Source organism: Xenia sp. Carnegie-2017, unplaced genomic scaffold (genome assembly GCF_021976095.1).
Source record: "Xenia sp. Carnegie-2017 unplaced genomic scaffold, XeniaSp_v1 HiC_scaffold_20, whole genome shotgun sequence".
Lineage (NCBI taxonomy): Eukaryota > Metazoa > Cnidaria > Anthozoa > Malacalcyonacea > Xeniidae > Xenia > Xenia sp. Carnegie-2017.
Genome location: NW_025813483.1, coordinates 12,512,359 through 12,539,691, shown reverse-complemented (window position 1 = coordinate 12,539,691; position 27,333 = coordinate 12,512,359). Strand labels below are relative to the sequence as shown.

The following is a 27,333-nucleotide window of genomic DNA, read 5'->3' as shown; positions in this document are numbered from 1 at the left end:
ATGCAGAGGGCCTCCCCGCAATCGCACCACGACGCCATCATTGACGCTATGGAAAATCCAACACAAATGGAAAATGTGGTGGAAAACAATCCGTTTAATCCTGCTGGTAAGTGATCAACATTTCCATTTTCTTATGGTTTATGTGTGAGTGAATACTTAGTTGTTTTTATTATGAGGTTTTGGAGACAAGCCATGAGTTTTTTGACATGTTTTAGTCTCACTGGAAACGGACGTCGAATTACCGATTTTACCAGCGAAGGAGAGTGTTGAGGATGAGTTAAGCATGCATCCTGCTGCCTTGGACGATACTGCATCTGCTGAAAAGATGGAGATTAACGAGTTGAGTGAAACGGTTGTTGGGGAAAATGAAAGTTTTGTTAAAGAAGATACCCGCGAATCAATTTCTTTAACAGCAGTCGAAGAAGCGAAGCCAAATGAAATTGTGAATTTGGCGAGTGATGTTGTTGAGGCAGAGAACCAAGTATATGAGGAAGTTAGTAAAGATAAAGTTGAAGAGCCGACGTTGAAAACAGTTGAACAAAATGAACCGACTTCTTTTGCAAATGCCACTGTTCAGGAAGATGTACAAGTCAAGGCATTCAACGAGCAGTTATTGAAATATTGGTATGCGGTTAACGAAAATCCCCAAGACTTCACTAGTTGGACGTATTTACTACAGTTTGTTGAGCAAGAGGTTAGAATTACACCTATTGGTTATGGATTGGGATTCTTTATAATGTTGTGTGTATAATGAAATGGAGGCTGTTCTATACTTACTCAGTCTTCAGCACAATATTTCAAAATGATTGCTTGTAGTTAGTCTTGTTAAAACTAAAGCCTCTGATATTGTTCCAAACGATGATTTTATGCCCTGTTCTGAATACCATAACCTCATGTGTATGCTTTGCTAGGAACCTGCGTGAAATGGCTTGCCAGTTGAAGTGGAATGTTCATATTGGTTGGAAAATTTTCCAAATTTTTCACATTAAGTGTGAATTTGTAAATTTGCTTATTAAATTCAACTGATTTGTTGTTTTTGAATCTTGTGGTTTTAGAACAAGATTGTTCCTGCACGGAAAGCATTTGAAGCATTTCTGAAACGCTACCCGTTCTGTTATGGTTATTGGAAAAAGTTTGCAGACATGGAAAGGAAAAGTGATGAAATTGATCGTGCACGAGAGGTACATAAAATATCATTTAAATGACAGACTGCTGAATATGTCCGTTTTACAAAAATTTTGGGAATGGAAAGTCAGAAAACATCAACCATTGGTAGACTTGTGTGGAAATGCACCCAATCAACTGTGTTTATTTTTTGTTTTGTGCTTAACAACTTTGGGGCACTAAGACTTGTAACTAGACAAATCTTGAGGGCCACCCTTCTCTGCAGTCTAAGTGAAATGCTCACAATCATCAGTGATTGCAATCATCAAAGGAGTATACTTATGATCCATACTAGAAAGTTTGTAAACTGCGCACCCAAGATCAAATTTTACAGAGATATTTGTGCACCTGAAAAGCAAATTTTGCACTATATTTTCATGGGAAAAAACCTCATACTTTTCAAAATATGCACACACGTATGCATGCCCTTGGCAAATGATATATTTATATATCTCATACTTTTTATGGAATTATGAAATGTTGTTTGAACTTGTTAATCATTGTACCATAAGCATTATGAAATTGGCATCTATTTATGCCTTAGTTCACCTGTGTCAATACTTGATGAAAGGTCTTTAATTCTCCATGTTGATAATTCCTCATTTGTCGTGTAGGAATTATAGGATTGTATATTAAAGCTGTGATGGGGGAAAACATGATGTATTGCAAAATTCACATTACAGGGTCCAAATTATTGCTAAAAAGTATGTCAACAACTTTCCTGCATCCTCGCCTGCAGGGTGTGAATTAAAGTGGAAAAGTGCATGCGTTTTACCACGATTAGTGCAGACATGTTAATTTGCAACCTGCCCCTGTATTTGTGCAATTCACATGCTTATGGCAATGCTTTTAAAATTTTCAACTAAAATCCTTAAAATTGTCACTTTATTTTTTTCAAAATCAGAAGATGTAGCAGGTTATACACCCTTATATCTACTACATTTGTTGAAGATGATGCTGTCTTTGATTAGACGTTGCTCAGGACCTTAGCATTAAACTCACATAGCAAACATCCTTCATCACCAATCTTAGTAGAGCTTTGATTTGTTATGGGGCTGCATTTGGCTATGTGTTATGAGCAGATTAGTGCAATACGTGTTTGTGTTTTCAAATAGGATTGAAATTGTTATATTTCCTGTTAGAATTGACAGTGTTGTTTTTTAATAGAATAGCATTGCATTGAAATAATGCAAACTATTATCAATTAATATGATCTGTTGACATATTTTAAAACAGAAGGGGTTAGCTGCAGTGCATAATAGAAACTCCTCCTTCGCAACAATGTAAAAACTAAAGGAATGTTTTCTGTAGCAAATTTATCATTATTTAGAAATACTCAATTTGGACTTTGTATTAGCAAAGAAATTTGTATTGGTATAACTATGGTTACAAATGCTTATTAATGTGCACTTATTGTAGTCATATAATGGCATGTTATATTTTATTTGTTGTCTACTAATTTAATTGTTATGGGTAGTGCGTGGTATTTACAAACTTTTTTGTTTGTTGTAGGTATTTGAAAAGGGCGTTCAAGAAATAGCTTTAAGTGTTGATTTATGGGTACACTATCTTAATTTTACATCCCAGATGTCTAAAGAACAACCAAATTGTGCAGAGACAATGAGAAAGTATGTGTTTTACTGTTGCAGTTTCTAATATTTTATATTGCCATTGGTTCAATGGCTCATAAAAAATCTGGTTAGGTAATATCACACGCTCAAATTTAACTTACAGTTTTTGTTTTTCATTGAAATGAGCATTAACCTCAACAAATGGCACTGTTATATTGTTTGCTCTTAATATTTATTGAGGCTGGCAAAGTATTGCATGATTATGATGAAATTCAGGCAATTGTGTGCAGTCTTAAATTTTGGAATGTTTCATAGGATGTAAATACTCAAACCCTTTACTATATAAAGTTTGTGTATTGATAGTCTACAATTTTTGCAGCAGTTATTTTTCTTGGTGTATTATATAACATCTCATTCGTTATTTTCTTTTTTCAAGTCTTTTTGAACGAGCAATTTCTGCAGCTGGTGAAGATTTTAGATCTGACAAACTTTGGGAGGCTTACATTGAATGGGAAAAGTCACAAAAGCAACTACAGAAGGTCACTGCGTTATATGACCGGGTTTTAGCAGTTCCAACTCTAAACTACAGCAAGCATTGGACAAAGTAAGATTTCAAAACACCGATGCTTATTTTGCTTGTTTCATTTTTAGCGTCGTGCAGATTTGGATTTGATTTTAGTAGAAATTTTTTTGTCATTTAAACTTTTGTTATAAAACCTATTATAGTGGTCTTCAATTGGGTCGTAATTCATGACGTTCAGTCATGCCATATTATACGATGTCCTATTGTCTTGGTCATATATCCAGACCTTAACACTTGTGTGTGTCACAAATACTATCCTCTCAAGGGGTTGTACGTAGTAGGTATAATGTGCAATTTGAATGCAATGGAGATAGTGCAATTTTTTCTCTTTTTCAAAGCATGTTTTTGTGGTGTTTGGTTGTGGCTTTAATTTTATCATTCTTATAGGTTTCAGGAACATATCAACTCAAATCCATTAGAGGAGGTGGTTATACCAGAGGAATTGCTGAAACTAAAAGCAGAGCTTGGTGCTGCCCCTCCTGGTTTTACTGTGGATAATGAGGCTCCAGTTGCTCCACCACTAGGTATGATTATAGGGTGATGTTATCTATTGTCCATCTACACTTAACAACTTAGCAAGTGTAATTTTTGGTTTGTTTAAAGTGTCAAAATTATAGGTGATTGCAAATGCATTCTTTGAATTCAAACTTGTGAATAGAGAATGTATATTTGTATTGAAATCATTTGCAGTAGCAATCAGTTTTTAAGAATGATAGCATGATTTGTTAGCTAGCATTTTTTTTAAGAAATTACAGTTCATATAAACTATGTGGATGTGTTGGTGATATATTTTAGGCAACCTTTAGCTAGTGGCAATGTCTAACTTAGTGATTTGCCACTCGTTCCCTGTTGCCAAAATTAAAATGCTGTTATGGTGATATATAAGTTTCTTGTTGTTTTTTTCAACAAGATTTCACACGAGTTGACAGCAATACTTTAATAAAATATTTTACTTCCGTGAGCCTTTTAATTTTTTAGGTTTTCTACAAAAATTTTATTTTATTTTTGAAGGTGGGGAAGTTGATGTCAATGGTATGGCAGTTACTTCTGAAGTGCCAGAATCAGAAGGATCAGAGGTGAGATCATTTTTTTCAATACACATTGCTCCATTCATTTTTTTAACTTCCTAGGAGAAAGCACCAAGCAGAAAATAGATTCACATTAATTATCAAAACTATTCTTCTTGTTCTTCTATAGTCCGTAGATCCTGAAACAAGGGCAGTTCGTAAGAAAATTATTGCTCAACGTCAAGCATTGCACAGTGCAAATGAGGGGGAAGTATCTAAACGGTGGACATTTGAGGAAGGCATTAAACGACCATATTTTCATGTGAAACCATTAGAGAAAATGCAATTGAAAAATTGGCGGGATTATCTTGATTTTGAAGTGAGCACTGGAAATCATCGTCGTGTTGTGATTCTTTTTGAGCGTTGTGTCATTGCTTGTGCTATGTATGAGGAGTTCTGGCAGAAATTTGCTTCCTACATGGAAATGCATGATTGTCTTGAAGGTGTTCAACATGTGTATGAACGTGCTTGTAATGTTCATTTGCCCAAGAAACCACGCATACATTTGGCATGGGCTGCACTTGAGGAAAAGCATGGTATGTGTTTAACTAAAGCATTATATTTAAATGTTGATTTCTGTTATAAAGAAAGTGTGCTCGCCATGTCATGTATACTTGATAGCTTGCCTATGACTACTTAGCACCAGGGCTAAATGAATGAGCTAAATTAAAATCATTTTATATTCATTGTATATAAGGATGGACTTAGTGTCAATCCCCCTTCTCCCCAAATATTTTCCAAATACACTACTTTCTCAGCTATTATCTAGTTATTTAGACCTGCGCAATATCCTTTGACCCCCTTTTTTTCAAAATTTCAAATTATTGTTTCACTTATTTTGCTGCCTCCCCCCATGTGTCTGCACTTTTCCAAAAACTTTGTTTATTTTTTTCATTGAAGGTAATGTCTTGAAGGCAAGAGATATTTTGGCTAACTTGGATAATGCTGTTCCTGGTCTAGTTCATGTCAAACTCTGTCGTGTGAACTTTGAAAGGCGTTGTAATGATTTCCAAAATGCTTGTGCTATTTATGAACAAGCCATTGCCGAATGTTCAGATACGCAACTCATTTCCTTTTATTCTGTGAAATACTCAAGATTTTTGACCAAGGTGATCTGCAACATCAGTTTTTTCTTTAAAAAACATAGGTCTGTTGTGAAATAGCAACACCAAGGCATGAGTCCAAAAGGTTAAGCTTTATACAATAACCATAGTGGTGCAAAGCAAGAATTACTTTAAAATTTGTTCTAATACACCAGATGTTTGCAAGGGGTCAGTAAAATATTTAAGATATTTCGAGGTTTCAATTGAACTTTTTTTTTAATTTAGATTACAAAGAATTATGAGAAAGCTAAAGAAGTATTAAAAGCTGCACTTGATAAAGATAAGGTATTTAACTAGGTTTTTTTGAGAAGTTACATTTTCAAAGATTCAATTCATTTTTTATATTGAATTCAGAACACAATGTCATTTTAATCTCTTGCTGAAAGAAGCCATTTTAGGTAGCTTGTTAGCTTTTGATGAAATTGATCATTGTCTAAAAATTTTTTAGAATTTGTCAAATCTTATAAACTGTTCCGAATTGTTCAAGAACACCATATTCCAGTTGTTATTACAAAATTATTAAACAAACGATATTATACAAAAAATATGCTCTTCACTTTTCCCACCTCGAAGCTCACTTCATGCCTTGTTATTATCCCTGTTTCCCATGCTTATGTATATAGCCTTCAATCAGGCATAACCTAATCATCACATAAACTATTTACAAGCTATAATCATTTTATTTTGTTGTGCAAATTGTTCATCAATTTTTTCTCATGCATTCTGTTGTTTTTTTCCAGGATAGCAGAAGATTATATTTGCAACTCCTTGATGTTGAGATGTCAATGCCCAAAATGAATGAAGATGAAATTGACAAGATTTTTGAGTTGGTCAAGAGCAGTTCGCTAACTGATGATGTCAAGGAAAGTTTCTCACAAAGAAGATTGGAGTTCCTTGAAGATCACAGTAATAGTATTGTGAAAATCATGAAAGCTCAAGAAGCACATGAGAAATTATATAAGAACACAAGTCAAAGCCTGACTGGAAGGAAGAGAGCTTCAGATAATGGGTGAGTGTTATAAACATCAAGTCATACACTAACATATAAATAGTCTTATTAAAAATTGTATAAGTCAATGCTTTATGTATGCATACCTATATTTAATATTTAATGTAGTCATCTCTTTGATGTGTATACATAAATTCATTAACAGAACTTTAGTTTTATTCTCTTAAGTTTAATAGTGAATTATATCAAGTATTGTTTAAATATGATTCAACGTTAATGTAAATTTTGTATCATTTATCAAAATCAAATTCTTATCAACTTACGTAATCTCAACTCAAACCTTTTTTTCAGGTCAGAAACTGATGCAAAGGTTGCCAAAACAGATGACTCATCTAATTCAATTCAATATAACCATACAGACTATGGCACTACAGATTATTCATCAGCAACAGGATATTCAACTGCTACTACAGCATATAATTATAGCACTGCACAGTGGCCTGGTTATGGAACATCTCAGCCACAGGTATATTAGCCTTGTATTTTTTAATGAGCAATGATGGCAACCATTAGCTAGTAGTTACGACTTACTTTGTCTTACTACTCGTTCCCTGTTGCCAAAAGCAATGTTTGAGAGACTTAAAAGTCTTGTGACAATATGCAGTTGCAAAATAGTCTTTCAAACCACATGCCATTTCACCAGACTATAATTATAGACCTAGACTAAACTGTCTTGGATGGATTGCATTTGGGTTGCTTAACTTATAACTGTACTCTTTATATAGGGTTACAACTATGGCAATTGGTATCAGCAATATGGAAATACTTATGCCTGAAATCTGGTGATATTTGTTAGCTATATAATAGTTGAATGGAGTGCCTTTAATGTGGAAAGTTGAATGTAATTTCTAAGAAAAGCTTCTGCGAGTGTAATGAAATCTAAGCACGGCCAGTATTTCAACATATCAACTAACTTAAGGGGCCACTAAATAGCCAGAAATAGTTCTGATGCATATCTTCACCCCCAAGGCTGAAACATGAAACCTGCATAAATCTTGTCCATCATAGTTTGTCACATTTTTCATTGAAATATATTTGTTGTATGATAGTTTCATCTTTTTTATGTTTTCTCAAACTGAACTGATTATATATTGTAATGAATTAAACTCTTAATCCCTGTGGCTTAGTGAAATAGTCCCCTCAATGCAGTTTACAGAGGCCTTTCTGTGTATGATTAATCAGCTAGAAAAGCTAAATGGCTCAAGATGGTTTATTTTAGATTTAAAGTGTAAATATATGCCTGGTAAATTGCAACAAACTTTCTAGGAGAGGGAGTTGTTTGTTAACTACAACTTAAAACCTTTTCACAAAAAAATAAACATCATTGTATTTACAAATTTCTAGTGTGATGTAACTCATAAAGCATTTTCACTTCGATAAAGGTATATCAATCAAAAGAAATTTTGATATTTTCCATCCTGTGGGGCTGTGAGAAAATGCCTGATTTGTTTACACTTCATGTTTATGTACATAACAGTTTTTAGTAAGATTATTAATGTAGCAAATTTCAAACTGTTTGAAATTTTATACTGATGTTTGTCGATAATTTTTTGTGTTTAATATCTGTTTCCCACACATGGAACAAATTCCTGTAATAAACAAAAATAGCATAAGATAGATGTATGAACATTATTTTTGCAACATAAATTTTTGCTTAAAATTCAGCTTTGCTCAAGTAATCTCTAACATCTGTCCAATGCCATCAAGAAACTCAAAAACATCAAAAATGTTAAGTTTGTAAATCCCAAAGTTTAAACAATGTTAAAGTCTTGTAAAATACAACTCCAAAGAAACAGCAAAACAATTTTAAAATGGCTAGATGGTTTGATCAAGGCCTGGATAATATTATTTTGTATTGCATTACCTTTCTTATATGCACATCCTTGGCAATATTTTGAATGTGGTTGGTGGATAGTTGTCCTACAGATACGACATTTCTCAAACTGACTATAGGGTGTGAACCTTAAAAATATTAAGATAATCATATGACTACACATATCAGAAGACCAGCTACAATTGGTGAGTTGGATGTCCCAAATAATGGTTGTTTCTATTGATGCGATTTTATGAAGGAAGTCTGGTGGCAACCATAGAGATCATGTCATTTAACAGACTCTAGCTAAATCTTCTTGATAGCTCAGTTTCAAAGAGAGGGAGATGTTGCTAATGACGTGTGTCAACATTAGTGACAATCTTTGGTATATGGTAGCTTGAATAAATCAAAAAAGTACCACCAAAACATACATGCCTACAAACATGAGTTGGAACCTTGTCAGGAGGAATCATTGAAGGTTGAAACTAACAATACAATCGAATTTAAAATTTATTTCACTTGAAAGCAGACCTATTTTTCTTTTGCGTCAAAAGCTTGTTTTCGCCAACTTTTCGTCCTCCTCCCTCTGAAATAATACACATCTCAACGTCAGGCAACTGTTGTGTGACCATAAAGAACAATTTTTAATGTATTTTGTAAGTTAAATTTCAAATTCAAACCTGTGGTATTTCTAGCTCCGGATTTCCACGGATCGGGAGTTATGACTTTCCCAAGCTTTTTTTCACCTGTTTGAATACAGAATATATCAAATATCCCTCAATTTCTATAAAACAACCGAGAATAAAACTTACATTTTTCACAAACCATTTTTGACGACAACACAAAACTTTGAGTTTTGACCGAGGACGGACGAGAGACTGGGTATTACAGTGAATGCGCATGAGGTACCCAGAGGATCAACATTGAATCAAACAAAGATATCAACTATGCTTGGATTACTAAAACTTACTATCCCATGGACCATGCATAATATCCATAGTTGGGAGTTTATGTGTTTGAACTTAATCTTAATATATAGATGATACTCAAAGTATACATCCGAAGGCATAAACAAGTAAAGAATTTTGAAACACTAAAATTATTCCACGTAATTGACGCAAACGAGAAATTGAGTACTCCAGTTACACCACCATTGTAGTATATTGCTGAAAGTGTAAACATTGTATTCACGTGATCTTCTAAATGCACTTGGTTTAGGTGAATTCAAACTACCTAATTTGATTTAAATAAGAATTTATTTAAAAATGGTTGGGAAAACTGTTTACTTTCTCCTATAAGGACAACATCAATGTCGTCGTTTATTAATGCTTTGAAAGGTTGTTTTAAGTTGGATGACAAGGATCCTCAAAAGTCTTATTGATGTCATTTTCGTTTCTTCACTGTGGAAGGTTTGGTCTCGGGAGTTTCAACCGTTTCAACGTTGGATAAGGAACGTTTCTCCGGTGATCGGTTTTGTTCCGACTGACGTAACGACTGAACGTTGGTGATGGCCTCGATTTTCACTGCAGGTTCCTTTACGTCTTTCAAGGATTCTGGGTTAGGAGAAATTCAGAGAAAAACAACACATTGAAAAAATGAGAATACGAAGTTTTTCATACACCAAGATATCTTACCTGTAGCGACGTTCTCCACAGCATTACCAGGAAACTAAAATATAAATTAAAATTTGGAATATCTCATTCTTCTTTATTTTCTTCGTGACAGTTTGACATTCCTCTTAATTATGTTGAAAATGCGCGTGATAAAACACGTGTAAAACACATGCACAATCTTTCACTTCGTAATGCACCTTAACGCGTTGTGGAGGAAATTTCTTAAAGAGTTCTTCTAGGAGTAAATCAACATGTTGACGTTGAAATAACGAACTTGCTGCCGTTCTTGAGTTGTCTTTATTGCTTTTCTTTTTTATATCTCTTTCAGCTTAAACACATGAAAAGTCAAACGCTTCTTTGAAGGTGATGTAATATGACAGACTTCATCTGCTTTTGATACCTTTATTTTCACCGTCTTTAAACTCCCACCAGTAACCTTTGGACGGATGGTATCTGGCATAGGAAAACGCTAAAATTATACAGAAATACGAAATCTTGAATAAATTTGTTGTATGAAACTATTTTGAAAACAAATGTTTCTGTCTTACCTTCATCAAAGGCAGCAGTAAGATTATGTAAAACTGACAACTAAAAATAGGGTAAAATTTAAGGCAAAATTCTCAAGTTTACTTAAAACACTTGGTAATTTTTATCAGAGAAACAAGCAACAATGAACAAACCATTCTGGAGTTGATCAACGAACCCAGATCAGGACATTGATACACAACTCCAGCTAAGATGTAGTAGTCTGCCAATGGTGTGACTGAAATTACAATTTAAGAAAGATTCTAAGTTATAGAAGTTTTGCAATAATTCTCCACAGCATCAATTCTATCACCTTGTGTGGGTGAATGCCTGTGTTGTTTTCTGATGACGAAGAGGATTGGATTTTGAACATGAAGCAAAATATATTCTAAGCCTTGCATCATTCTATAAGCAAATATCTTGGAAAATTTTTGCATGGACCCTTTCGCTACTAACATATCAATGCTAGGACGTATACACGTTCTTGGGTGCTGATTTATCACAATAAAGAGATATGTTATCATAAACAATACAGTCGTGTTACATTATGAGATTTCCCTCAACATGCAATGTCATACTGACATCAGTGTGCAGAGGGACGAAAGCCAAATGGCCAGTGGAAAACTTACGTTAATTGAGACATATCCAGGCGTTGCATTTTGATCATTTCGTTATTACAAGTTCGATCGTAGAAAGGGTTGGTCCTTTGTGAAAAATATTCAAGAACATTTTCTGGTGTAAGAATGGGAATCCAAGCGCTATCGTGCCACGAAATACCATAATGATTTAGTGACGGATCGGCCGCCATGTTTGGTCGGTTTGGTTTAACATCAGATCTAACCCTAAACCTAAATCTAGCGCTAACTCTAAATCGCAATTGATTGTAATCGCAATTGATCTAATCGCAATTGATTGTGGAAGTGAGAGGAGCGATGGAATCTAAGGAAGGTAAAATTCAAATCAATGCCTTAACAGGTTATTTTTTCAATAACTGGTCAGCAAGATTACTCGTTCACTGGTGATAAACAGTCATTTTTTTATTCTTCGATATTGTATTTGTATTTTGTAACGTGTCTCGCAAACGAAGGCCTGGGCCCTAATCAAGATTGAAAATGCTGCCACATCATCCGTCAACTGTACAATTTTATATTTCTATGTTTAAAATCTATTTAAAATTTATGGTTGTGTGATGTTGCCAGACATGCGAAATGTCTTGGCTAAGTACCAGCTTGTCGGAAAACCTCACTAACATTACAGGTCAACTATCGACGTTTACAAAGGATATTTTAACGGAAGGAACTCTCGAAGTTGACGGTAAAGTATATCTTTGAATATTTTAGTCACTTTGATGCTTTAGTGAGTGTGAGTCATGTGAATTGGTGCTATCTGATGTGTTTTTAAATGCTCATGCCCTGAACCTGTGTTTGTTTATCAGATAGTGTCAATTGCATAAATATAAAAGACAGTGCCACAGACTTCATACTTGTATTAGTTTTATTTATATGTCTGATGTCTCTATTTAATTTATGTTTTATGAACGATACTCATTGTTATTTCGTGAAATGATATGTTTTAATGAATTTCAATTTTATTTTAGTTGTTTTAGGATAATTAATACTGACATTAATACTTAATACTTGAACTAAAGAACATGAAAGCAGATGGAACTTGCCATGTCTGCATGTGAGAAAGATCTTACTCTTTCTTTTCATTGATTTTTTCGAAGATCATGAGACAGAACTTAAGATAACAAAAGCACGAGTCCGAGATCTAGAGCTGACATTGTACACTCAACGAGAAGAGGTATAAAATTCTAATCCTAGCGAGTACAGCACAAAATCTTTAGTGAGCAAAATATATCACCGTAAATTTTTTGTGGTATAGTATGACAGATTGAAAGAACTTAATCATGAATTGCAAGAAAGAACCGAAGCTGCTGAACTACAAATTACCAGCATTTCTCGTGAATATAGGGTACTTCTCCAAGAGAAAGAGGTTAGTTACTTGGGCTACCCTTGTTAACCCCAAGTTAAAAATTTGGTTTGGTTTTCGTGTCATGTTGCAAGATTTCACAAATCACATGTGACTGGCACAAACTCCTTGACCCAATAAAAATCCCTCTTGGGAATATATATTGCTATTGCGATAACTAACTTGGTCTTTACCTTTTTGAGATAGAGTAAGAGACTAGTCCATTCAGATTTTTCTTATTTTAATCACATTTTGTAAAATCATTGATATGTTTAGGATGAAGTTGTCCACCTAAGACATCAGTTAGAGTCTGCTAAAGAACTTGCAAATAAGGATGATCATGCTCAGCATCAACCAAGTTTCAGTGAAGAACAAATTTTTGAGGGAACAAGTCACGAGGAAGTGGAATATTTGAAAGCAATCATTAAGAAATTACAGGATGAAAAACAGCAGTGGAATAAAAATGTTAGTTGTATTGTATTCAAATTTGAAAAACGTTTGAAAATCATTCTATAGTCTTACAGTTGAATTTTAGCAATGTGGAAACACTTTGATTTGCACTATAGTCTTACAGTTGAATTTCAGCGATGTGGAAACACTTTGATTTGCGCAAAGTGAAGATTGCTTGCAAATTTTTTAACTTGAAAGCCCTGCATTGTTTCTCCAAGATATGATCTATTAAAAGATTTCTAAGGGTATTTTTAGGGATCTATGGTATTTTTGTATGAATAGAGAGCTTAGATGGTTATCAAAAAGCTGTTTCACAATTTTCATTATTTTGCAACCCCTTTCCCTTCTATATAAGCGAGAGCAATTAAATACATACATTGGACAATTTTGCAAACTTTATTTAAAGTAAATAAAATGTAAGTTATGTCAGATGAAACCTTGATCAAGCATTTTATATTTGAGCTTGGATAATTTGAGTTAGATATAAATCGTATATTTTCTTTCAGTATGACTCTGAGAATTTACACAAAGAAATGGATCATTATCAACAGGAACTAGCAACATTACACACAACTTACTCACAAAGAATTTCATCCATAAACAAGAAGCATAAACTAGAGATTGAAGAGCTGGAATCATTTCATCAAGAGGATTCTTTGAGAATACAAGAACTTGAGCAACGATTATCTGAGTTAGGTAAGAAGGATCTGTCTTAGTCTGTTGGTTAAAAGACATTTGTGATTGTAATGGGCCTTATTTCTTAGTTATGAATGTTGTTGTGGGTAGAGGGATGGAGAGTTTTACCAGAGAGGTTTACGTTTTGCCCTGACCTAAGTATCACAAACCACCCGCTAAAATGCATAACACATATGTAGGTATTGATGAAGATCTTGATGATCCTAGTAAATTAATATTTAAAAACTCCTATTGATTTCAGTAGACACTTTCAAACAAACTTGTTCTTTATGTGCTATGACAACAATTACATGAAGTCTTGTGTTAACTTTCAGTGCACTTTCAGACATGTACATGCATACAAAACCTTTTTTTGTTCGAAGGATACTTGTTAGACTATGTACATTAACTTTTTCACATTAGGTGTTTGGCATTTTTGGTATATTTGAAAATGTATGTTTTCCATACATATGTGTTCCGATTTCAGTCATTGCATATTCAAGGTTATCATTGTAAAATCTTTTATTTCAACATTAAATGAAACAGGAAAAGCAGATAATCCTTTTTCTCCATGAAGGTCGTGGATGGTTTTCTTGTGATGCATGAACAGTAAATGAGGGGGTTGAATCTTAAAAGATATAAACCAATAAAAAAATGCACAAAACATTTCTTAAGGTTGCTTTAAATTGAAAAAAAAACAAAAGCTGTTTGAAACTTTTCACTATCTTTGGATACTAAAGTTTGTATGCTCTGTTTGGCCTGGGTGCTGTGATACTAGAAAACCAGATACTTGAAATTTAATGCATTGAATTTGAAAACCAAAATATTTCTTACACCAGAGCGACACAGTCAAATGGCTCATGACATGGAGTTGAAAAATCTTCCTGAATCTGAAAGCGATTTGGAAATAATCATGAAAGAATCTGTTGAAAGCGATCAGCAGGTAGAAAAATTATATATTACAATAAGTGAAATACGCTTGAACATAATCTTGGTTTGCGAACATATTGTACTTATTTATGTGAGCCTTACAAGTGTAGTGATATTTCAATGTCAGAGGGGGGGCTGGCGTTTAGAAGGTCACATGTAAGCATTTGTAATAAGTCCACATTAGAATCTTTACTATTCATTTTGTTGAACGTCGTGTTGCAACGGTGTTATGGGACCTGGGATTGTATTATGGTTTTGTTGATGATTTTTGTTGGAAAGATAAATGAAATTTTTAATGCACTCTTTCTTGCCATGGTGCGTGTCTTCCTTATTGAAATGTTACCTCCATTGCAGGCTCTCGCAAGTGGCAGCAGTTCTTCCGATCATGGTGAACTAAAGTTACAGATAGACCGAATGGAATGCGAAAATAAGGAATTGAAAGAACTTCTTGGTGTTTGTCAGGAGAAAGTGAAAGAAAAAGAATTGCTTATTTATGGTTTGCAGCAGGAAAATTCTCAGCTTAGAGAACATCAATACAAACATCAGAAATATGTTGAAAATACTGGAGAAATGAAGACAGGCTTTGAAAGAGAACATGACGATAATAATGGACTAGGTACGGTCGTCGAAGTCAAGAGCATAAGCGGGGCATATGAAAATAACACAGACATACCAGAACTGTTGGAACATAGCAACAATGATGTAATGAAAGGGTTTAATAACGATCAGCAGGACTCAAGTATTTCCCGTTTGCAAGAAGACATAAGAAATCTTAAGGAACAACGAGATCAAGCCGTAAGTTCTAAAGAAAAAACATCGGCATCCTTGGAAAGTTTACGTGAAGAACTTTCACGTTTGGGCGCCGTCACAATGGAACTGATGAAGGAACTTGAGCAGTCACAAGGGGTTGAAAAGGAAAGGAGTATTGAGATTGAATCGTTGAAGAAACTTTGCCAAGTAAGGCGGCTCTCTGAAATTGAGAGAGATACTGGGGAAGTGATGAAACTTAAAGAAATCATTACAGGTTTGTTTGTTTTTTTGAATGATGTAATACAATAATACAAAGATGTTTTACATGTACGTCCGTGAGGGGATAAACGTTGTGTGTGGGGGGGGAGAGGGGTCGCCAATTAACCTATGTTGGTGTACATCATGAGGTAGCTAAGAGAATGGTCTCAACGATGATTATAAAACATTTGCTACAACTAGATGTTATTTAGCGTGCGGTCAAAAGGTCAGTTGTGAGGTTCAACGCAATTTTTTAAATGCTGCTTCTGGGCAATTCTCTTAGATTGAATCTGGATGGAAACATTTGGAAACTGATATGTTTTAACATGTTAATGTGTCCATTTCAATTTAAAGGATTATTGGACGCAGTATCTCATATATTTTGCATTACTTTGCCATATCAGTGTTCACAAAGTGTGGCCCTTGTCAAAAACCCTTAAAAAACGTCAATTTTTTGGGTCGAACACATGAAGCAGCACATTTGCCATAACATTTCTGAGAAGAATGGTGAAAATTTTTAAAGACATGTGTTTTAAAATAAAGTTACAAACTCTATCCTTTTCTTTGTAAAGTCTAAATTGTTGTCAACCCTTGGAACCAAGGTTAACTATGTAAATGCTACACACGTAACGAAAGAGTCACCCTTCTTTGCATTTGTTGCTGGACTGTTCATTATAAAACATGTTTGATCCCAGTCTTTAGCTGTTGAATTACTTAGCTGTTTAAATGTAGAGCATTTGGATCCCAGTCTTTAGCTCTTCAATTACTTAGCTGTGTAACTGTAGAGCATGTTTGGTCCAATTTTAACACAATTATCGTTTCCATTATTTTAGTATTGTGGCGCAAATACTCGTCAGTTATTGTTGAAAACGCGAAGGTCAGACGTGATATGGTCTCAATAAAGCGAAGACTGATCGCTCAATTACTGGATAGACATGTAATGATGTAATAATGATGATTTATCCAATGATGTTTAATCAAGTCTGTATTTGATTAACTAATCTTGATCTTATTTAATGATTAGTGATTATTCGATGATTATTGATCAATTTCGACATTGTGTATGTAGCTATGTTTTACACTTTCATTTTACGAGAATTTGTTTCTTGTTTGATGATTGCGCGTTATCCTCCTCTTTTCCTCACATATCCCTCGTCATTCCTATTCATATTTTATATATCGTCACGTTACTAACTTTTTTGCCTAACTCATAATTTTTCAACTATGGGATTTTTTCTTAAAACTACTATTTTGCCCACTAGTGTTCCGTATTTTTTGCCAAAGTCAATTGACCAAATTAAAATGACTCAATAATTGTTCAATATATGATGTTCAATAAAATGTTAAATTTTACAAATTCTTTTCTCTTGTTCTCAAATTTCCCAAAAATTATTTAGGCATAAAAGTTAGTAACGTGACGATATGGCCATGTTTTTTAGGCCAGTTTCAAACGTCGAACTTTACATGAGCCGAATGCATTTAAAACAAAAGATAATGATGAAGTTTATCTCATTTTCTTTTGACTTTAATGCGTTCGGCACATGTATAGTTCGATGTTTGAAACGGGCCTCAGCGATTTTTTATATTTTTTCGATTAGTTCATTCTAGCTCACTATTACTCAGTGTTTTGCAGGCAAACTACCTTCGTCGTGGACTAAATGGAATATTTTGCTAACCATTAACATTTTTCCCAAAGTTTTTTTCTTCCATTAAAATTAAGATAAAGCTCGTTTTCGAGTTCAATTTGATAATATACGCCACGACGAAGGCAGTCCTTAATCGTAAAAGTAGATTGTTCACGACAACGTGTCGAATAAGTAAACTCATGATATAATGCTGTATCTCTAGGGGGAAACCAAGTTGCTTTTGGACAACGTGAATGATGTAAAGACAAAATTAGCCAGTCAAATTGAAGGACAACGCCTAGGGGTGCAAATGGAAAAAAATAAACTGATATCAAAGGTGCCGGAAGTGGAAAGCGAAGTTGAAAATAGAGAGGAATGCTTGACGCGACTTCTTGAGCAGAATGATAAGAATAAACTTTTTACGAAGGAGATAGTTCGTGATTTTGGATTGCGTTCTTCTTTTGACAATTATGTCTCTACGTTAATAGCTGAGAAAGAAGTGCTTGAAAGGACTATTGTGGGACTGGAGGCAAAGGTCGAGGAATTAGAAGAAATTGTGAAAAACTTAAATGAAAGCGCGCCTGAAAATGGTGTGCCCGGTGTCCTGTGCGTGGACCATTCTGTGGATGAGGGGGAGACTGGGTTTGTTAGCCATTCTAGTGTTGATTCCATTAAAGATTATGAAAAGTTGATGGAAAAAATACAGGAGTACGAACAGACTATTGAGGAGTTTGAATTCTTTAGAAAGGACTGGGAAGGAGAGAAGGAAGCGTTGGAAAATGTCGTTGTTGAACTGAGACAGAAATTAAAAGACCCTACTCCAGTTGCTAGCACAGATCATCGCGAGCTTAAAGAGTACTTTGATAATATCGAGGACTTGATGGTGAAGAGAAACTACGTTGGTAAAGATGAATTGTGTACAAATGGAGGTTCCGGTACTAGGCTTAGACATGACATCTTATTGTCTCGTGTTGTAAAATTATTACAAGAAAAACAGTTAATGGAACTGCACAAGGACGATGTATCAGTTGATCGTAAGATGATTCGAGAGGATACAATTGTTCAAGAGAAGGATTCTATGTATAGCGAAGTTGGGATGGACAATGGATCAATTGGAGTAGATGAGGCTCATGATGTTCACGAGAAGCCATCTTTAGGAGCAATGAAAGATAATCTGACAGGACTGAAAAACGAACTTGCGGCAACGAAAAACGAACTCGTGAAAACAAAACGCCGGCTTGATGAAACTAATAACGAACTCGAAGTAGCAAAACAAAAATTGAGCGAAGGAAAAACAAAATTTGATGCACTGAAGCAAGAGTTCGAAACTGCTCACGTTGCAAACAAAGCTTCAAGTGAGAGGGAATGCTTGGATTTAAAATCGAAATTGGAAATATTAAAACGTGAACTTGATTTGAGTCGCGTGAATTTGAACAGTACAATCTCGGAGAAGGACAAGGAGATACACACACTTCGAGATAATGTGGAACAGCTACAACAAGTAATGTCTAACTTTGAACACAACAAGGCAACTGCTGTGGCTCAATTACAACAAGAAATCAAAGATTTGCACGAGGATCTAAATAGTGTAACAACATCTTGTAAAAACATGACTGCCCAACTTGAAGAAAGTAAACAACAATTGATTTCTGTCGAGGAAACACGAGCATCTCTTAAGGAACAATTGCACAAGATTGGAAAAGAGAAAACAGATCTGTTAGCGATGGTGAATGACCGCGATTCAAGGATCGAGGATCTTCAAGATTTACACGACACACTTGACCAGCAAATGAGTTCTTTAAAAGAGGAAGGAGATAAGAAATCGAGATCTTTTGTTGAACTAAGTGAAGAAAATCTCTTATTGAAAGAAGAGAAATCTGAGTTATTTGCAGCCCTCGAGACAAAAAGAACTCAGTTGGACAATACTTTGCGTGATTCCGCGAACCTAACAGAGCTACTTCGAGAGCAAGAAATGGCTACCAACGAAATGAGAAGACAAAACAACGAGCTTGCCAAAGATCTAGAAAGTTGGAGGATTCATATTGAAGAGTTAAATCGAACGAAAGAAGCCTTAAGTCGTGATCTTGATGCCAAGTCTGAGGAGATTATGAGTTTGAAAGAGAGTAATATTGAGCTTTCCAATCAGAGCTACGAAAGTAATGCAGAGGTTACTCAGAAACTGAGTATGCTTGAACAAGTCATTTCAGAGAACATGGCGTTGAAATCTGAAAATGGCAATTTGATGGCAATATTATCAGAAACAAAGCATTCCGAAAAAGAACTACAAGATTCCTATAATTCTCTTATGAAGGAAAAGGAACAATTGGATGCTAGTTTTTTCACGAAATCCGTGGAAATGGACCGAGAAATTCGCAAGAAGACGGATGAAGTTGAAGTTCTGAGATTGGAAGTCGCACGACTAACAAAAGAGTCCCACGACAAGGACAACGTAATACGGGCTCAAGTTAGTAGCAACTTGGTCAGCGGTAGCGATAGGGACATCGCTGCCAAGCAAGAGCAATTACGTCATATCTTAAAGGAGAAGGATGAAGAAATAGAGGCGTTGAGGAGTAAAAACGAATCATTGTTGGCTTTGTTTTCTGAAGGTGAACAAGAAAAGGGAAGAGTAAATGAAGAAAATGATAGCCAACACAGTGTCATGTTGGATAAACTTGAGAGAATGTCAAATGAAGTTAACGAAAAGAATAATCAAATTATCGCTCTGGAAGATCGTGTTGAAATGTTAAACATCAAATCGGCGAGCAAGGACCAAGCCTCGGCTCTCATGCATTCCGAACAACAGAAGTTGCTCCATCTTAATCAATCACAAGGTGAAGAGATCGGAAGACTTCGGGAAAAAATCGATAACCTAAGATCAGTTGTTGGTGAGCGAAACTCGAACGGGGAGTCGTTGCACTTAAGTCAGAGGAATGCTGAACTTCAATCGCAATTGGATACATTGCAAGCTGAACAGGAACGTCTTTTGATATTGGTCCATGAAAAGGATAAACAACTCTCAGTCATTTTGAATGAGGGGAAGAAATCAAATACTTTAAGTAGTCTAATTGAAGAACCTTTGGTAAGGAAAGAGAATGAGAGGTTTGTCAACGCGCTTTTTGAAGAATCAACTAACAACCTTTCAAACAACGAGTTAATGTACGAAAATAGTAAACTTCGTGAAGAGTTGAAGACATTACAGGGCTCCATTGAGAAAGATAGAAATGCAAATTCTGAACTAATTAGTGAAAAGGAGCGAATGGTTGAACGTCTTAAGAATTTGGAGGTTAACTTGAGTCAGAGTAAGGATGATTTAAGAAAGGTTGCTTTAGAAAGGGAGCAATTGCGCGAACTGTTATCTTCCAACGAGGAAGAGAATGGTAAACTTAACTACGAGTTAAATACGCTGAGGAACGAAAAGGATGAACTATATATTGAACAAACTTCTATAATTGAAGATCTAAGGAAAAAACTGGATGTTCTACTTCATATTGTAGTTAGTGACGTGGATCTTGGAGGTGAACAATTTGAGATCCTGGAAAGTCGTGAGGATTTTGAAAGACTTGTAACCAGAATAAAAACTCATCGTACTCGGTTACGTAGTGATAAAGAAAATGAAATAAGACTTCTCAAAGAACAAGTGCAGACATTAAACTCGGTTCAGAATATCTCCAGCCCTCAATTAGAAGCGAAATTAGAACAATTTATGAGCGAAAAAGAATTGCTAAGTCAGAAAATAGCTCAAATGGAAAGTGAAAGAGTTCAAATGTTGGAGATGAAAGAGGACGAAATGACAATTCTGCAAAGTCAGATTGTCAATCTTTCTGACGTCCTGAATCAAAAAGAACGACACTATCAGACAGAGAAGAGCGAGCTTGCTTTAAGACATAACACTGTCGAACAACATGCGAATGTCTTGCAACGAGAGCTTGATGCTGCTCGTGAAGGACTCAGTGCGTCAAAAAATGAAATCACGAGACTTTGCGAGGAGATAACGAGACTGTCCGCGTCTGCTGATAGTAAACTGGATGTGACATTAAGGGAAAAAGATGCACGTGTGAACAATGCAGAGAAAGAAATTCGTGAATTAAACGAGAAATATTCACAAAGTGTACAGGAGTTACAAAGCACAAAGAGTGAATTGGACAAGGCCAGGACACTGGCACGAAATTTGGAAGCGAAGAAAGAGAAGGAACTGGAGCGATTGCGCACGCATCTTCTCCAGGTGAGACTCGTGTGTTCGTATCCGTATGCCTTTCGACTTGTTTTATTGTGAGGAACAATTGCTTATTATAAGCATAACATATTTATTTAATAAGGTTGAAGACAGTTACACACAAGAAGCTCTCGAGGCTCAAGAACGAGAGAACGAACTTTGCAGCCGAGTTGAATCGATGCAAAAGCAGCTATTGACCAGCTCTAACTCGTTACAGGATAACAAGTAAGTCCTATGTTAGATGCGGTAGAATACGAAAACTGAAATGTATTTTGTAAAATAATGGTACGCAAAACAATACTGTTTTTCTTTAGTTACTGTTACTCAAAGTTTACTGCACATGTATATAACATTGCGAACTTGAAAGGCTAATCTTAGGCAAAGCAAAAAAATAGTTTTGGAGTATTTATTACGGTGAAATATCTGTTCAATTTTGATCCTTTAACGAGCTCATAAAATTTCCTCTCCTGTTGGAGATGAAGGAGGACGAAATGACAATTTTGCAAACCTCACGTGTTTTAGTCGCAATGCTTCCATAAAGTTTGAAAGTCTTCAGGAACAACTGAACAGTATAACCACACAACGTGATGAAGCGCTGGCTCAACTAGAGCAAGTTCAAGAGCAAGCATTGCAGTATGCAAGAAGTGTGGAGAATTTACAAATGGTCTTGGAGCAATTTCAACGAGGTAAGCGAATGTGAAAAATATTTTTAATGTTGTTTTTGAAGAAACTATTTTTTTTGTTGCTTTCTTTTTAGAAAAAGAATCAGAATTAAACAATTTACGAGCAAGTTATGAAAACAAATTAACTGAAACACAGTCGGAAGTTATCATATTGCGCGAACGAGAGCAGGAACTACAGGTTTGATAGTTACATTTGATTGTATCGGGTTGGTTCTGATATTAATTTGTTCCTTTGAATAAGAGCTGCTGTAGACAAACATCTTTTATCAGTAGAGTTGGGGTTTCTGCATACAAATTCTTGTTTGTTTATCGTAGAGTCTTTTGTTGTTTAGAAATTACTTCACAATGCGTCGGATGCATTGAATAAAGCTGAAATGTTAAGTAACGATCTCAAGGCAAAGGAAGATCAAATCGAAAACTTAAAAATGACTGGTTTGTATTTTGTTTCTTTATTGTGCGTTTTGCTGAGAACAACATCCTGTCAACTTGTGAATTGTTTATACTCTTTGATAGTTGTTCATTTGGAGTCGGATCTTCAGTCAAGTCACGATAAGTTACGGCAATTAGCGAGCAGTAACGATGGAAAAATTGAAAAGTACGTGTATGATATAAGGGCTAGTTGTAGTAATGGCCTTGAACCTTTAAGAGTAGAAGTTGATATGTTAGTTGAGCTACATGCATCCTCAGTATTTAGGGGTCAGTGGTAATAACGGATCTCAGCAAGTAAATCCCGCTATGCTAAAAATTAGTTCAGCTACTTACGACCCCGATATCTGGGTATTTTTGGTCAGTGGTAACAATGGATCGGGAGTTACTTTATCTGACCGTTTCTGAAGTGTATCAATATATTGTTATAAGGCAACACACGTAATACCTTCCTACGCAATCTTAACCATACTTAGCCACACGTAGGAAACCTTAGCCATACTTACAGCTACACTTTGACCTCGTTAGACATACTTAAGAGAGCGATGGTTAAGAAGGAATTTTTTAAACATTTAGAGGAATTATGAAGAACATGCTGTTAGCATATTTCAATACCACTGAACACAAGCGTTCTGACGTCGTTGCGGTTTTGGGCCACATTCTCGATTTTACTGATGAGGAAATTAAGAGAGTTGGTACTGGCTCTCAACCACCTCAAGCCACAGGCTGGTTCTCTGGTCTTCTTTCCATGTCTTCTGCTTCTCGAAGTCAACCGCAGTTGGACAAGGTGGGGGGTTGGGATTGGACATGTTTAATGATGATTGAAACATACGCAAAAATTTACGAGGCACAAGAAGAATGTTATTTACTACTTTTTTTATTGTGTTTAGACGTTTTCACAATTATTTGTCAGCTTTTTGGAAAAGGAATCGGAGAATCAACTCTCGTCAAAATCTCATTCATCGGTTTCTCAGCAACGGTCTGACATTCCTAAGTCATCAACGGTGACCGCGATTCCGTCTAGGCTGCGGGATTCTCCATTACCCATAAGTCCACTGGCTGCATCTACACCCCTTGGAGTTCCGGGAAACGCTAATACATCGAAGGGTGATGCGATTAACCCATTACTTCTAAACGAAAGGAAAGAAGAGAAGAATGTTTTGCGAGAGAGCCGGTATGTTTTATATGATTTTTATAATTTTGAGCGAATCGGTATAAAACAGGTTTGATGTATACAAAAATCTATACATGCATGCTCTTTCAGGGCCGTACCTAATGCTGGAAACGCACTTCTTGGCTCGTCATTGCGACCATCACTAGATCTTCCCACGTTTTCAAATTCATCTTCCTCGTCGACTGCCTTGAGACAGATCCTCTTTAACAACTGATGTATGTAGACTATACAACCGCGCTTTAATCGTGAAGAAAATGAGGTATATTAATCCACGTATTTTCACCTCCTGGGCAACAAAATTGAAAAACTGGAGCACAATGAATCAATGAAATAACATCTCAACACCTATATTTTTTGCAATGATAAATCGTTGTTTGAATGGATTTGTATAGAGGAGAAAATATTACCACGGCAAGACCTACGTTATATTACCATTCAATATTTGGAATGAAATATATATTTACATAAAATGGTGCATTATACATAAATACAATGCGTAAACATATTCGTGAACATATATATACTAAAATTGTTCGTATATTTATGAATACACAGCATGGGGAGTGCTACATCTGAATTACTATTTAACCATAATCTATATGTGTAGTCATCTTGTAGCAATCGTCTTTTTTATATTTGAGAATTAAAATCCTTACAAGTGTTTGATGGCAACCGGAAAAGCCAGGTATGACTGCCCTTTCTTGTGAATTAAAAGTAGTTTCATCATCCTATCCTGTTAAATACATTATTTCGAGTTTTGATTGTACTCCTTATCCAAGGTGTTAAAACCGTTACGTTCGAATACACGCCATATTTATACGGTAACGCACATTGATCTCCCCATGATACCAGACCAATGAGGTACCATGTATTAGTTCCAGGCTTTTTACATGAAAGCGGTCCACCGCTATCGTATTGACATGCATCGCGCCCACCCGCGTCATAGCCAGCGCATAAAGCCCGATCATGTATGGTGCCGTTGTACGACTTTTGGCTGTTGCATCTGTTCAACGAGACCAACTCCACGGTAACTTCTCGTAAATTATCCTCTAGTACCCCTTCGTAACTTGTATGACCCCAGCCGGCGATACTGCAACGCTCACCCGACTGGAACTTAATGCCATTATCGGGTAGTTTAATTGGCTTCACATATTTGGTATAGTTGATTGATCCTTGTAACTCAAGTACAGCTGTGATAAAAGATGATTAGTATCAAATTTTAATTATGAAGTAGATTAGTTGTAAATTACCCTAACTAAGTAGCTTGAAAGCGTGAATTATAAGCTACCTGTTTTTTGCTTTAGCACTTACATACACGAAGTGTTAAAAATATTATGAAAAAAACTATTTATAATCACTAAGTAATATCAAAAATGACTATTTATTTCTGTTGAGGTTTGCATGAAGGGAAGAAATAGTGAAACATCTCTCGCAAATATTTTCTCTCATTGCGTAAAATCCCTGGTAATCTTTTCCATGGCCTCTTGAGTAGAGATACATGTTACAATACAGAGGTTTAGATGTAATCTTTAAAGTGAACGGTGCATCTCTGTTTCTTGTATTACTCATTTCATCATTTTTCGTGAAAAATAAGAGTTGAAATTTGAGGTATGAGGTAAGGTGAAGAGTATTTGTGTCAATTTATTTAACACATTTTATATATCTGATTTTTATGTGTGTTTTTTTCATAGTCGTAGTTTTATGTTTCGACGCTACTCACCAATGTCATAATCATCAGGTACATCTATCCCTTTGTCATACAAGCTTGAATAGTTTGGATGATAGATGATTTGTTTAACTTTAAAACTTTGTTCGTAGTTCTCTTGTTTACTGAGAGTGAGTTTACCAACTCTTACGGTCCAATCAGAGGCCTTCGTTGAACTAAGTTTATCTACAAACAAATCGTTAAACCCAAGTTTATTTACAAAAAATAATCATCTGTGAAAAACTTACTTTCTGCTATTCATTAATCGCTTCTTATAAATCACCGAAAAACATGTTGTCTAATTTCTTGTGTATTTTAGATGGTCTTGACGTTGATCTTGGGCCATGGATTATTCACCACAATGGCAAAAGCTATCGCGTTTAATATTTCCGGTAAAAAAAGACCATAATTATTTTCTGTTCCGCATTTACAACTGCTTTCTTAGGTAAACTTATCTCGCTCTTATGTGTTAGGCTACACATCTCTTCGCTTACCATGAAAACAGTGAGCTGTTGTAACAATCCATCGTTTTCCGATTATTGATCCACTACAATATAACTGCGTCTGATTTAAGACGAGATTAGCAATCCAAGACCACTTCCCTGTCTTACCCCTTTTGACTTGAGTGCCGCCTACAATACGTTTCTTTCTTTCATGTGAGTCCAATGGAAGGCTGTTCACTGAGAAATAAGCAGAGGTGTTGCAGAGCAAATAGACAGAGGTATAAATATCTGATGAGCTACTTGATAACGATTCTTTTCGGCATAAATTCTTCTAATGCAATTTCAACAAACCCAATTCGTATATATTGGTAAATTCAACCCCACCCTTCTCTACTGTTGTTTCTTATGAATGTCTTGATGAAGGTTTGACGAATGTGTAAGTTCATTCAACAAACCAATGTCGGTATAAGGAAACACTTATCTTTTGATTCATAGAAAACGCTATTTCTCAAATGATGGCATACCTTAACTTCCTGCACGTTTTTACGCTCACTGCAAACTTTTAGTGTATAATGGTAAAATTTCTCCGTGCGCGCTACGCCGGCTTTTATTGACACGATACTTTATTTTTAGATCAAAAATGCGCTTAACAGCCGTAAGAGTTATGGCTCTCGTGGGCTTTATGTTGTAAGTAGGCTGTGTTGAAACTTATCAAACGTAAGAACGTATACAATTGTATAGTAGTATAAACAAAATAACGCATTTGCATTGTTTGAATTCAAAATATTATGAATTAAAAAAAATTCCTCTCATACTTCATTTTGGAAATGGTATGAACCATTACCTATTTTGATGAGAATTGCAATAGCGATTATGACTCTTTTCCAGTGTACCATTGAAATGCTCTTTTTTTCCATATCTGTCTCTTTGTAAGCGTCAACGATTTTGCAACAACTATAATATATACCAACAACTATAATCTCGTAAATAATCTGACTGTGTTATTACAACGAACGCTATCAGCTTACTGGTGGCACCTTGGAGAGAGGTCTTTTTATAGTGTGTTTCACAGTGCAGCCTTTGCCCCCTTTCCTGGAGGTTTTAAATTGGATATTGTCTAATACTGGCTTGTATTGAGTGCAAAATATTCATTTTAATTGACAGAAAAGGAATTTAACCTTAATTATATCAACGGTTTTTTTTGATCACTAACATGTCATCGTCGCATGTCGAAACATCTGATAGCACCTTATATGCATTGCGGTATTTACATCTCAACATCGATAACTGAATCTTCACATGTTTCCCTCGTACATTATACATGTTATGCAGGTGCGGAATTTTACAATCGGCATTGATCATGCCTGTCGTCATGAATCGCTTTTTTGCGACATGGGGGTACAATACATAACTTTCATTATTAATTTAAACCGATATGTTTTCAAAAAAGGAACAACTCCCACTCAACATCATAACATACGATCATAGTTAATGAGATCATTTTGGACAAGACAAACAGGAAATTAGGATTTTCAGTTTTCAATATTGAAGCAGCCTCAAAAATTAGTGAAATTGGTTCTTT

At 35.4% G+C, this 27,333-nt stretch overlaps 5 protein-coding genes and 1 long non-coding RNA gene across 9 annotated transcripts; 3 read left to right on the top strand and 3 right to left on the bottom strand.

The window, feature by feature from the left end:
* Window positions 1-9: 9 nt before the first annotated feature.
* LOC124441479 (pre-mRNA-processing factor 39-like) lies at window positions 10-7,834 on the top strand. Of its 2 annotated transcripts, none has more exons than XM_046991961.1 (13): window positions 10-106; window positions 216-694; window positions 1,056-1,181; window positions 2,677-2,792; window positions 3,172-3,339; window positions 3,706-3,842; window positions 4,330-4,394; window positions 4,516-4,921; window positions 5,286-5,494; window positions 5,714-5,773; window positions 6,229-6,497; window positions 6,789-6,963; window positions 7,223-7,834. In XM_046991961.1, the coding sequence occupies exons 1-13, from the start codon at window positions 49-51 to the stop codon at window positions 7,271-7,273; spliced, it is 2,319 nt and encodes a 772-aa protein (XP_046847917.1). In that variant the 5' UTR covers window positions 10-48; the 3' UTR covers window positions 7,274-7,834. The 2 variants fall into 2 exon arrangements, with proteins under 2 accessions (XP_046847917.1, XP_046847919.1); XM_046991963.1 differs by lacking the exon at window positions 10-106 and adding an exon at window positions 912-958 and having other exon boundaries at window positions 480-694.
* LOC124441491 (cysteine-rich PDZ-binding protein-like) lies at window positions 7,799-9,170 on the bottom strand. The gene is made up of 5 exons (XM_046991979.1): window positions 9,123-9,170; window positions 8,991-9,056; window positions 8,842-8,896; window positions 8,362-8,459; window positions 7,799-8,086 (listed from the first exon to the last, which is right to left on the bottom strand). Exons 1-5 carry the CDS (start codon window positions 9,136-9,138, stop codon window positions 8,022-8,024), a joined length of 300 nt encoding a protein of 99 aa, XP_046847935.1. The 5' UTR covers window positions 9,139-9,170; the 3' UTR covers window positions 7,799-8,021.
* A 299-nt stretch (window positions 9,171-9,469) lies between these two features.
* LOC124441489 (mediator of RNA polymerase II transcription subunit 6-like) lies at window positions 9,470-11,278 on the bottom strand. Its single transcript, XM_046991977.1, has 8 exons — window positions 11,078-11,278; window positions 10,762-10,853; window positions 10,604-10,686; window positions 10,472-10,511; window positions 10,324-10,392; window positions 10,121-10,251; window positions 9,945-9,978; window positions 9,470-9,863 (listed from the first exon to the last, which is right to left on the bottom strand). The coding sequence occupies exons 1-8, from the start codon at window positions 11,254-11,256 to the stop codon at window positions 9,694-9,696; spliced, it is 798 nt and encodes a 265-aa protein (XP_046847933.1). The 5' UTR covers window positions 11,257-11,278; the 3' UTR covers window positions 9,470-9,693.
* Window positions 11,279-11,455: 177 nt separating this feature from the next.
* LOC124441478 (thyroid receptor-interacting protein 11-like) lies at window positions 11,456-24,291 on the top strand. Of its 3 annotated transcripts, none has more exons than XM_046991960.1 (17): window positions 11,456-11,762; window positions 12,175-12,251; window positions 12,333-12,443; window positions 12,696-12,884; window positions 13,376-13,565; window positions 14,384-14,487; window positions 14,829-15,498; window positions 16,316-16,359; window positions 17,331-21,329; window positions 21,424-21,545; window positions 21,843-22,006; window positions 22,078-22,181; window positions 22,336-22,435; window positions 22,517-22,598; window positions 23,006-23,216; window positions 23,320-23,603; window positions 23,694-24,291. In XM_046991960.1, the coding sequence occupies exons 1-17, from the start codon at window positions 11,657-11,659 to the stop codon at window positions 23,815-23,817; spliced, it is 6,681 nt and encodes a 2,226-aa protein (XP_046847916.1). In that variant the 5' UTR covers window positions 11,456-11,656; the 3' UTR covers window positions 23,818-24,291. The 3 variants fall into 3 exon arrangements, 2 of the variants coding, with proteins under 2 accessions (XP_046847916.1, XP_046847915.1); XM_046991959.1 differs by having other exon boundaries at window positions 11,457-11,762; window positions 16,316-16,419; XR_006946974.1 differs by lacking the exon at window positions 23,006-23,216 and having other exon boundaries at window positions 16,316-16,419.
* Window positions 23,935-26,844, bottom strand: LOC124441488 (serine protease hepsin-like). The gene is made up of 5 exons (XM_046991976.1): window positions 26,780-26,844; window positions 26,596-26,705; window positions 25,803-25,988; window positions 25,324-25,494; window positions 23,935-24,793 (listed from the first exon to the last, which is right to left on the bottom strand). The coding sequence occupies exons 2-5, from the start codon at window positions 26,666-26,668 to the stop codon at window positions 24,327-24,329; spliced, it is 897 nt and encodes a 298-aa protein (XP_046847932.1). The 5' UTR covers window positions 26,669-26,705; window positions 26,780-26,844; the 3' UTR covers window positions 23,935-24,326.
* Window positions 25,935-26,565, top strand: LOC124441493. The gene is made up of 2 exons (XR_006946976.1): window positions 25,935-26,029; window positions 26,385-26,565. It is a non-coding gene; the product is annotated as an uncharacterized LOC124441493 (long non-coding RNA).
* Window positions 26,845-27,333: the final 489 nt, after the last annotated feature.

Coding starts and splice junctions, on each gene's coding strand:
- LOC124441491 (XM_046991979.1), bottom strand. Junction 8,460..8,841: donor TTGACGCAAAAGAAAAATAG/GTCTGCTTTCAA, acceptor AATATTTTTAAG/GTTCACACCCTATAGTCAGT. Junction 8,087..8,361: donor AGGATGTGCATATAAGAAAG/GTAATGCAATAC, acceptor TGTTTATTACAG/GAATTTGTTCCATGTGTGGG.
- LOC124441489 (XM_046991977.1), bottom strand. CDS start 11,256: ATGGCGGCCGATCCGTCACTAAATCATTATGGTATTTCGTGGCACGAT. Junction 9,979..10,120: donor TTCCTCCACAACGCGTTAAG/GTGCATTACGAA, acceptor TTTATATTTTAG/TTTCCTGGTAATGCTGTGGA. Junction 9,864..9,944: donor TGTGGAGAACGTCGCTACAG/GTAAGATATCTT, acceptor CTCCTAACCCAG/AATCCTTGAAAGACGTAAAG.
- LOC124441479 (XM_046991961.1), top strand. CDS start 49: ATGGAAAATCCAACACAAATGGAAAATGTGGTGGAAAACAATCCGTTT. Junction 107..215: donor CAATCCGTTTAATCCTGCTG/GTAAGTGATCAA, acceptor GACATGTTTTAG/TCTCACTGGAAACGGACGTC. Junction 5,495..5,713: donor ACTCAAGATTTTTGACCAAG/GTGATCTGCAAC, acceptor TTTTTAATTTAG/ATTACAAAGAATTATGAGAA.
- LOC124441488 (XM_046991976.1), bottom strand. CDS start 26,668: ATGGAAAAAAAGAGCATTTCAATGGTACACTGGAAAAGAGTCATAATC. Junction 25,495..25,802: donor AACAGCTCACTGTTTTCATG/GTAAGCGAAGAG, acceptor ATTTGTTTGTAG/ATAAACTTAGTTCAACGAAG. Junction 24,794..25,323: donor ACCTGATGATTATGACATTG/GTGAGTAGCGTC, acceptor CTTTTATCACAG/CTGTACTTGAGTTACAAGGA.
- LOC124441478 (XM_046991959.1), top strand. CDS start 11,657: ATGTCTTGGCTAAGTACCAGCTTGTCGGAAAACCTCACTAACATTACA. Junction 12,444..12,695: donor TACTTCTCCAAGAGAAAGAG/GTTAGTTACTTG, acceptor TGATATGTTTAG/GATGAAGTTGTCCACCTAAG. Junction 21,330..21,423: donor TGCGCACGCATCTTCTCCAG/GTGAGACTCGTG, acceptor TTATTTAATAAG/GTTGAAGACAGTTACACACA.